At 42.6% G+C, this 11,133-nt stretch overlaps 2 protein-coding genes across 2 annotated transcripts; both read left to right on the top strand.

Moving 5' to 3' along the window:
- Positions 1-502: 502 nt before the first annotated feature.
- LOC111390955 lies at positions 503-1,270 on the top strand. Its single transcript, XM_023016086.1, has one exon. It carries the CDS (start codon positions 503-505, stop codon positions 1,268-1,270), a length of 768 nt encoding a protein of 255 aa, XP_022871854.1.
- A 9,340-nt stretch (positions 1,271-10,610) lies between these two features.
- LOC111391160 (auxin-induced protein 15A-like) lies at positions 10,611-10,913 on the top strand. The gene has a single exon (XM_023016310.1). It carries the CDS (start codon positions 10,611-10,613, stop codon positions 10,911-10,913), a length of 303 nt encoding a protein of 100 aa, XP_022872078.1.
- Positions 10,914-11,133: the final 220 nt, after the last annotated feature.

Below are 11,133 nucleotides of genomic sequence, written 5' to 3'. Positions count from 1 at the left end.
TGCTGCTAGGGATTGGTTCTCAACCTTAGAGCCCAACTCCATAGCCTCATTCTCGGATTTGGCGGACAAGTTCTCTACTTTCTTCGCAAACAGTAAACGCATCAGGAAGACAACGGCTTCCCTCATGCAACTTAGACAAGGGCAAAATGAGACCCTACGTGACTTCATGACCAGGTTCAACAAGGAAAGACTTCAGATTCCTGACCTACACATAACTGCAGCAGTTTCTGCCCTCACATATGTCATAAAGTGCGAGGCTTTCAAGATGTCTTTATCCAAAACTCCGCCAAAGACAGTGACCGAGCTTCTTACCCGAGCTGAGAAGTACATAAATATGGAGGAAACACTAAACCCGAGAAAGGTTGGACCACCCCATGATAGGGTCGAGCATAAACGACAGCACGACCCGAACCCCCGTGAAGAACAACATCGAAAAAAATAGAGACAGGAGGTTCCCCCGACGTCATTCACACGTTTAAATACGTCAAAGACCAATATATTGATGGAGATCAAGGATATGAAGGAACTCAAATGGCCTGTCAGAATGAGGTCACCACCAGAATCCAGGGACATGAACAAGTACTGTGAGTTCCATCGGGATCATGGGCATACCACGGAGAACTGTAAGGCCCTGCAATGGGAGATTGAAGCCCTTATGAAAAGGGGACTCTTGAGTTCCTACGTCGATAACGACAAACGCCGGAGAAATGATCGTGGCAGGGAAAAAGCCCCTGAGGCAAAAAGGGATGGTCAACCCACTGCTGGAACCATCAATATCATCATTGGGGGTATTGCCTCGGGAGGAGACTCCAACAGCGGAAGAAAACAATATGCCCGACAATATGCCTTGGCCTCTGGGATGCCTCATGGAAAGATGGAGGATATTACTTTTTGGACCAAGGACTTAGAAGGTGTATCACTTCCACATGATGACGCCTTGGTAATCTCAATGATTGTGGCCAATTTTGAAGTAAAGAGAATCTTGGTTGACAACGGGAGTGTGGCCAATATACGTTCACAAGAAGCTTTTGCCAAAATGGGAATCTCATCTCAGCAGCTCAAATCGGTTAAAACTCCTCTCCAGGGGTTTGGGGGAGGAGTCATCACTCCAGAGGGTGTCGTCGAGCTTCCTCTAACTTTGGGTTCTGACCAGAAACAGGTTACGGAGATGACATCTTTTCAAGTGGTACGTGTCTCAATGGCCTATAACACTATTCTGGGAAGACCACTCCTAAACAAGATTAAAGCCATTGTGTCTACCTTCCACTAAGCCATGAAGTTTCCAACAAGTAATGGCGTTGGGGTCGTCCGTGGAGACCAGATAGCTACCAGACAATGCTATGTTGCCAGCGTTCGGGAAATAAATAACGACGTCATGTAAATCTCGAGGATGGAGCCCGAGGCCGGGCAACAAGTCCGACTTGCTCCTGTCGAAGAATTGATGGAAATTGAGCTCGAACATGATAAGAAGGTGACGATTGGTCGGGATCTTGACGTCACCCTAAAGACAGAACTTGTTGGTTGCTTATCTCGCAACATTGACGTTTTTGCCTAGAAGGTTGAGGATATGTCAGGGATAGACCCTAAAATTGCAGTCCACAGGCTTAACATTAGCCCAAGGGCTAGACCAGTAAAGCAGAGGAAAAGACAGTTTGCCCCAGAACGTCGAGAGGTCATTCGTGAAGAAATTAACAAACTCGTTAGTGCTCAATTCATTCGGGAGGTCCAATATCTCGATTGGCTTGCCAATATTGTTTTAGTGAAGAAGGCCAATGGTAAGCGGAGGGTCTGCATTGACTTCACAGATCTTAATAAAGCATGTCCAAAGGATAGTTATCCCCTACCGCAGATTGACAACTTGGTGGATAGCACGTTTGGACATAAGCTGTATTTGGATGCATTTTCTGGTTATCATCAAATCCTCATGGCCGAGGAAGATCAAGAAAAGACATCATTCATGGCCGATTCTGCCATATACTGTTATAAGGTCATGCCTTTCGGTTTGAAGAATGTAGGGGCAACATACCAAAGGCTCATCAACAAAGTCTTTGCTAACTTGATTGGAAGGAATGTGGAGGCGTACGTTGATGACATGGTGGTCAAGAGCAAACAGGTGGACCAGCATATTTCAGATCTTGAAGAGGTTTTCGACACCTTGCGAAAGTACGGAATGAAGTTGAACCCCGCAAAATGTGCATTTGGCGTGGCCTCGGGCAAGTTCTTGGGCTTTATTATCACTCATCGGGGGATAGAGGCCAACCCTGACAAATACAAGCCTTGGCGTCTATGGAATCACCAAAGAACAAGAAAGAGGTACAGAGGTTGACTGGTAGGATAGCAGCCTTGAACAGGTTCATGTCTCGAGCATCAGACAGGTGCTATCCCTTCTTCAAAGTCCTTAGAGAAAACCAGGGCTTTGATTGGAGTGAAGACTGTGAGAAAGCTTTTCAGGAGCTTAAGCAAACATTGGCATCTCCTCCTATTCTCACTAGGCCTGAGCCTGGTGACACCTTATTTTTGTACTTGGCCATATCTCAAAACGCGGTCAGCGGGGTCTTGGTGAAAGAGGTTAACAAAGTCCAACGACCTATCTACTATGTAAGCAAGGTCCTATTAGATGTGGAAACAAGGTATACTTTGGCAGAACAACTTGCCCTTGCCCTGGTTATAGCAGCACGGAAACTCCGGCAGTATTTTCAGTCTCACCCTATTGTGGTGCTCACTAATCAACCACTTAGGCATATATTTCAGAAGCCGGACATATTGGGAAGACTAATGAAATGGGCAATCAAGCTTGGAGAATTTGACATGGAATTCAAACCACACCCATCTATCAAAGCCCAAGCACTAGCCGACTTCATTGCAGAACTAACCCCTAGGCCTCGGGGGCCAGGTGACAGCTCGAGCATGAGCACTAATTTGGACACTTGGCAAATTTTTGTGGATGGAGCATCGAACTCCTCGGGCTCGGGCGCAGGGGTCATCATCGTCAACCCTGACAAACAAACAGAGATCCAATGCGCTCTTAGGTTCGAGTTTGAAGCAACCAATAATGAGGCCGAGTATGAGGCCGTCGTTATTGCTCTGGAGCTAGCCCTTTGCCTTGAGCTCGAGTTCGTAAAGATATGCAGCGATTCACAACTGGTGGTCGGACAGATTGAAGGATCATTTGAAAGGAAAGATGAGAAAATGAGTTTGTACTGTATGAAGGTTCAGGATCTTCAACGAAAATTCAAGAGTTGTGAAATTGCAAAAATTGCTCGAAAGGACAACGAAAAAGCCGACGCATTATCCAGGCTTGTGTTCATGGGGGTAGACAGCCTTGACAGAACAGTTCACATTAAAATCATCACAGAACCCAGCATCAATCAAATCCTCGACATCATGGACATTGACAACAAACCATCCTGGATGGACCCAATCATAGAATTCATCACAAGTGGAAATCTACCAAGTGATGCCAAGTTGGCTAGAAGCATCAGAGCTCGAGCTCCTAGGTACTGCATGATCAGCGGTGTCCTCTTTTGCAGAAGTATTACTCTTCCACACCTAAGATGCCTCAGACCATCAGAGTCATCCCAGGCCCTTGCTGAAGTTCATGAAGGTGTGTGCGGGAATCATCAAGGAGCCAGGGCATTGGCCTTTAAACTCGTATGATATGGGTACTATTGGCCAACTATGAAAAAAGACGCCTCAGGATATGTTAAAAGATGTGATAGGTGCCAGAGGTTTGGTAATGTTATCCACTCACCAGCCGAAGACCTCACCAACATTAATTGTTCGGCCCCGTTTGAACAATGGGCAGTTGATATCCTCGGCCCCTTTCCTGTGGCAAGAGGTCAATTAAAGTTTGTTGCTGTTTCAGTAGAGTACTTCACAAAATGGGTAGAGGCCGAACCTCTCACCACAATATCGGAGCACAAGCTAAGAGCCTTCACTTGGAGATCTATCATTTGCAGGTTTGGGATACCAAAGGTCCTCATCACCGATAATGGTAGGCAATTTGACAATCAACAGTTTAGGGACTTTTGCTCAAACCTTGGGATTGATCACTGTCTGACATCAGTTTTGCATCCTCGGAGCAATGGTCTGGCCGAGGTAACAAATCGAATCATATTACAAGAGCTCCGAACAAGAATAAGCAATGCTAGGGGTTCTTGGTCCGACGAGCTGCCTTCTATACTTTGGACGTATAGAACAACTCATAGGACAACCACAGGAGAAATCCCTTTTATGTTAGCCTATGGCATTGAAGCAATGGTCCCGGTGGAAATTAGACTCCTGAGCCATAGGAGGCTCGTGCCAGAAACCTCGGAGCATACAACTGAACATCTTGATCTTTTGGAAGAAGTAGTGGAGCAAGCTGCTATAAAGGTGGCCTCTTACCAAACTAAGACAGCAAAACATTTTAATAGCAAAGTCAAGACTCGGAGATTCAGAACTGGCGACTTGATCTTGAGGAGGGCCGAAGCAGCAGGTCATCCCTTAGGGAAGCTCGGGCCCATCTAGGAAGGACCCTTTGAGGTCATACGACAGGTTCGCAAAGGAGCATATAGCCTAAGAGACACTTCGGTTAGACCTCTTCCAAGGCTTTGGAGTGTCGATAATCTAAAAATATATTACAAGTAATATTCCCAATGCCATTTAGGAGATTTTCTTTTCCTGCATTTTTAATTCTTCTGAATATTGTTTTTGGTTCTTCGTGCCTGCGTGCCTTTGCATTTTATTTCTAGTTTAGCGGGCTTGCGTGCCCATGCATGTTTTCCGTTTTCTTCCGTTTTCTTTTGTAATGAACTACGTTCGGCTTGATCCCGTTTGGTTACGTAGGCAGCTTGGATACAATATAAATTCGAGTCCAGTCCAAGCAATTAATAAATCCAAGCCTCGGGTATAACAGCCCGATAGTTTGCTTTGCGTTCAGGAATTGCCTAAGCCTTGTCCTTGAGAAGCCAATGTGAGCCTTGCCATTGAGCAAGCCCCCCTAAGCCTTGTCCTCGACAAGCTAATGTAAGCCTTGCCCTCGAGCAAGCCGACCTAAGCCTTGTCCTCGACAAGCCAATGTAAGCCTTGCCATCAAGCAAGCCCCTCTAAGCCTTGTCCTCGACAAGCCAATGTAAGCCTTGCCCTCGAGCAAGCCACCCTAAGCCTTGTCCTTGACAAGCCATTAAAAGCCTTGCCCCGAGCAAGCACCAAAACCTGGGAGCCCCGAGCAACTAAACATCCCGAGGATATGCATCATTAATTTTTGTCTAGGTTCCAAAGTGAAAGCTCGGGATGTACTTCTGTACAGAGGTCGGTCACAAATCTTCGTACACCTCGGGGAATACCATCCCTCGAGATTAGTCCTCGAGTGTTAAGTGTCCAGAAAACTACATCCTACATTCACCACTGTCCTCGACATTATAACTTGTTTAAAATTAAGTTATTTCTTCTCAATCGTCGAGATGATTAATTAGTCGTTGAGGTAACTTGTCTACATGCTCGAGTTCAACACTTGATGTTCCAAAATGATTTTACAATTTGAGTCCTTGGGATAACTTGTCTACATGCCCGAGTTCAACACTTGATGTTCCAAAATGATTTTACAATTTGAGTCCTCGATATGTTTTAACTACTCTAGGCGTCGAGTTATTTAACCATCTTACATCGAGCTATTTGAGTTTGTCATGATCGAGACATCAGTACACAGCAAAAAGAAAAATACTTGATCGAGCAAAATACATGTTCAAATTACAAAAAGAAAGGGGTGTCATCATAAGAAAAGACATAAACTAATCTAAGTCCTCGGCCCTTTCTCCCAAGGCTGTGCTCCCCTGCTCCTCCACTGCATCCTCGCCGTCGATGTCGACGTCATGGTCCTCCACGATTTCCTCGGACTCTGAAAGCTCGAGGACATCAGCAACCTCAGGGATGCTCTTTAAATCCTCGGGTTTAGCATCGGGCTTCGATCTCAAAAATGCCCGAGCTTCCTTAAAGGCATGGAAGTACGAGCCTATGGCGTACTCTCCCTTAAGACCGTTGAACTCCTCGGACATTTTGAAGTCCTCGATCGCAACCCCTCGAGCTTCAGCCAGGCGAGTCTCAAAGTCAATCTTCAAACGCTCGATCTCGAGCTTTAAACCTTCGGCCTCGCCCTTGGCAGCTCTAGCCTCTTCTCGAGCTTTCTGGACATCGTTCTTCGAGTCCTCGAGCTCCTTCTGAAGAAGAAAGCGCTCAGCCTCCAAGTCGGCTATCCTCTTCTCATGTGCTTGAGAAACGTCCTCGAGTTCAGTGGTTTTTTGGGCCTCATCTTTCCCCTTCAGAGAAAGGCCTCGGGCAATGCTCAGAGCCTACACAATATAAACCCGAGCTTAAGCAATCACATCATTTAACACATCGTTTAAACCTTATATTTACACCAAGTAAATTGAGCGAGCTTACCTTCAGAGTGAGAGATTCCAGAGCCTTCATGCCCTCATCAAAATCGAGGTCCTTTCGATACTTGTCCACGATGCTGGACACCAGAGGACAGCAGTCAGGATCCTAATCTTGCAAAGAGGGCATAGGTGGGACCTCATCCTCGAGGTCAACAACCTCGGGAGTACTCCTTGGTCGAGGACGTGACCGAGGTGGATTAGTAGGAGTCTCAGTGGCCTGTGTGGTCGGGGTATGTCCCCGGGCAGAAGTTTCCCCTGGCCCACTTCTGATATTTTCGGGGCCTAAGTCCCGAGCTCTCTTCTTCCCTCTCTGAGGGCTGAAGGATCAAAAGTCATCTCTGCAAAAAACAAGTCATTAAAAAGAGCACAATTATACGTTCAAGGATAGATCAGTAAAGAAGAAGGCAAAAAAGTCCTACCCTTAGTGCCTTTCACATCCGCGAGATCGAGAACGTCATCACCGAGGATGTCATCTATATCATATACAAGAGGCTCGAGGTTCTCTAACATTACCCTATGCCTTTCTAAAGACTCGAAATAGACCTGGCCTTCACAAAATTTGGGAGTGTCGGGCAAAACCCACCTAGGACTAAAAGGAAGGTCATTATCCTGAGGTACGACATAAAACCACTTTTCTTTCCATCCTTTCAAAGAACTGGGCATCCTCGGTAATCTAAATCCTCCTCGGGACGAAAGGTAAGCAAAACAAGTATATTGAGGAAGCTGTTTCAGGTCGAACACGAGTCCCTAAAAATCACGAACTCTCCATCCTGAGCAAAGGCCATCCTATCCTCTACCCCTGGCATCCTAATATCACATTTGGGCATGAGCCCATGCTCCCTAGCCGTCGATATTGCTAGATGTTCCTTAAATTTACCGGGAAACTCGGGGTACCTAAAAAGGGTCGGGATACTTTGTACCCAAGGTTGGGCATTAATTGGGACGGCCATAGGTATGATCGAGCATCCTATCTCCTCGGGAGTACTCCTCGAGGATGATGACGAAGACTCACTACTGCTACTACTAGACATCCTGACCTAGGTAAAAAATGCCTAAAGAATAACTTAAAAACTCGAGGTCTTACCTTAAAGTCGATGCCTAAAAACTCAAAGTTCCAATCCCGACGATTAGCGAGAGAAGTTTACTAAAAGTAAAAAGTGAAAAATGAAATGTGGATAGGGTATTTATAGGCAACAGGAGCAGGAAGCCCAAAGGTCACTACCCCGACCGTCAGATCTGGACACGTGTCCTACATCCACCCCTAACAGTTTTTATCGCCTTTTCCTATTCTAGGGCTGACGTCAGTACACATCAGCCTTGTGATCACAGTCGTTCAGAAAATCCTCGAGCTAAAAATTCGAGCTTTTATTTCCAGTCTCTTTGCGTCATATCCTCAAGCGAAGTCTTCGAGCATATATGCACGGGGCCAGTGATGGTGATATTTTCCAATATCCCCGATCAACACATTATCCGACGACTATTTTTGGTAAAGCTGTAAATCCATCTACGGTGTCCTCGAGCATGTGTATCCTCGACACTAAGCCCGACCACATCGCCTGCTACTTCGCATATTGCAAATATTTTGTCCTCGAGCATCACAGTCCTCGGGCATATGCTCCCCTCACAACCGACGATGGTTGACTCTTTAGAATTCCTACGCAATTAGGACTTTTAACTCCTGCAAGGATTCTATCCCACATATAATTATGGAATTCAACAAACTCCTTAACTATTCAGGACTCCAACAGATGAGGACATCCAGCTAGTTGAGTCCCACTAGGAGAATGTCACTTACTACTATAAATACAGAACATTAAGTCATTATTCAGGTACGTTTTTTCATTGTTCTCCAGCACATAGCATCACGCACAAAATTCCCTCTCTGACTTAAGTATCGGAGGGGTGACGAGAACACACCTCGTTGCCTTTGTTTCAGGTACCGGAAGATCACGTTTGTGCTTCGCATCAGTCATCAAACTCGAAAAATCTACAGGTACGATTTTTGGTAGCATCACTTAGTAAATTATAGCAAATCTTATAGTACTTCAAATTTAGTAATAATAGTTAAATGATCTGGCATATAAATGAACCATATAATTCAACACCTTTTTTACGTCGATATAGTAAAAACAGAAACTGCCATTCAATGAACCAAGATGAGAAGTAAATTCGCATCCCCCCTCTCAGTTATTCACAGACTAATTACACTTTCTCCTCTTTGTCTTGCTTAATTCTATCTCTTCGTTGAGGACTATAAAAACCATCCCGTTATAGGGGGGAAGCTTGTTATCTCTCTTGATTCAAATTATCTAGTATTTTTTTCTATTTCTTTATCCCTGATATGAAAAAAATATACACTACTAAGTAAATAAATAAATAAATTATAGGTGGCGTGATTCACTTTTTTATTTTATTTTTCACTTATCTTTCGTTAAGAGATGAAATCTCACATCGAATAAAAATAAAAATATAGATCAATTTATAAAGAATTGGACTACTCATCTCGACAATGTTGACCTTTTAAGATAGAACCCCAAGTCTTAACATGGTATCAGAGCCTATTAAGTTTCAACGAGTGATTCGATTCAATTAAAACTCAATAAATGAGTATACAAATTTCAAGATTTGTCTGCTCAAATGAGCTATCATCTTGTGGGGACATATTAAGGGATGAAATCCCATATCGAATAAAGATGAAAATATAGACCAACTTATAAAAAATTGGACTATCTCCTGACAAGGTTGACCCTTTAAGATGGAATCTCAATTCTTAACATCTTCCTATACTTAACACCTCACTTCTAATACCATTTTCTAATGCATATTGTGCTATATGAGCATGATAAGCACCTACTCAACGGAAATTATAATAATAAAGTCCCAAATCCTAGTCTATGTCTTACATAGACAAGGGAATATGACTTTCTGGGAAAAAAGGGATAAACAGAGATGTAGAAAGAACAAGAAAGTCCATGGAAGATGGAGTTCGAAATATCTTGGTCACACCATGCATCTGCAGTTTAACGCTATAACAAATTCATCACCTGATAATCCTACTTCAAGTTCCATTCGAATCTAAAAACATTGCTAATCAAGTTACAAAGACTTCTGCCGGCATTGAATCACTTATCCATCAAACAGAAAAATATGACAGGCTTGAATACAAAATAGAAGAACTTACAAATGCAGCGGCTACATATCATTCAAGCAGCAGAAGGCCTGAAACTAGTCACTGCAATGAATTAACTTGAGAACGACTAATATAATATGTGATAGTTAAGGCACACACAACATGTACACAATTTTCATCCTAGCACGAATAATTTTCATCATAAGATCACTACCATAGCACTATGCACCACGTCCAAGTCCTTTATATAAATATCCAGAAAAATCAGATTCAAAGGCACTTGTAGTCACATAAAGAAGCTAGAGAACACAAATCAAACATCAAGATCTTATTGCAACTAAATCATATGGAGGCAATACTATGGTAATCCATAACATGTCCTTGAATAGTGTAAATGTGTCACATTGTATAATGGGATATGAATCAGCCGGACCTACATGCTCAAAAGCTAAGCACTGACATAAAACGAAAATGCATAAAGACAAGTAATGTCAATCCCGAACGTTAAAAATCTATTATAATTAATGCGAAAACTTGTCTCACAACAAAATCCACCATTTGCTTACTTAAGACTAAAGTTAGGTTTTGTATGGAATGTAACATTCATTTAATTAATGTTATATTTCACATCAGTTAAATTTTGACATATAAGTTTATATAAGGGTTGGGCTACTTGTCGAAATTTAACTGTCGCTCGACATCTACCAAAGGCTCGAACTCAAAACACCCAATCTACCCCATGGGCTTTAGTCCAACAGAAAAAAATGGTATTCAAGCTTATCTGAGTCTGATAAAATGTATGCAAAATGAAATCCTCAATAAACAGTGATACCGATCCTCGACATATTAGTCAAAACCATGGGATCCCTTGCCAATTACTTCACCTGATATGTCTCCTAACTTTTCTTATTCTTATTTCAATTCAAGAATTGTACTGTATATCCCTATCTATATATACTCGGCTAGTAAGTTCTTCTTTCCAACACAAGTCAATCTAAATCTTTAAATCATTTTAATCCTTTTATTGAGTCTCCTTGTTTTAATTTCTCTACTCTTGTGCAAAAATGAGAATCAGAAAAAATAGAATTGCAAATGCTAAAGAAAAACTTCGCCGAACAATATCTCCCAGGAAGGGAAGCATATTGACTGGTGTCAATGATGTTCCGAAAGGCTATTTTACAGTTTATGTAGGTGGAGAATACACGCGTTACGTCGTTCCAATATCTTTCTCGAACCATCCATTATTTCAAGAATTGTTGCATTGGGCAGAAGAAGAGTTTGGATATAATCATCCAATGGGAGGCCTTACAATTCCATGCACTGAAGATTATTTCTCTAGTCTTGTTGCTCTATTAAATTTTTCCTAAGTAAATTACAATGGATTTAGTACAGTGATGCTATTTGCTACTTAATTTGCAAACGTAGCAAATGGGACAGCAAAAATAGTCTTTCAATTTTGTAATTCAGATTACCTGCAAATATATATCTATATATATATATATATATATATATATATATATAAAGGAATTAACTTGAGTACTGCCCACTTTGGTTTAATAGTAATTGTGAATGAATTGATGATTGAAC

The sequence above is a fragment of the Olea europaea genome, chromosome 3 (assembly GCF_002742605.1).
Source record: "Olea europaea var. sylvestris chromosome 3, O_europaea_v1, whole genome shotgun sequence".
In the NCBI taxonomy this organism is placed as follows: domain Eukaryota; kingdom Viridiplantae; phylum Streptophyta; class Magnoliopsida; order Lamiales; family Oleaceae; genus Olea; species Olea europaea.
The sequence above is the reverse complement of the archived record's forward strand: the minus strand, read 5'-3'. Positions and strand labels throughout refer to the sequence as shown.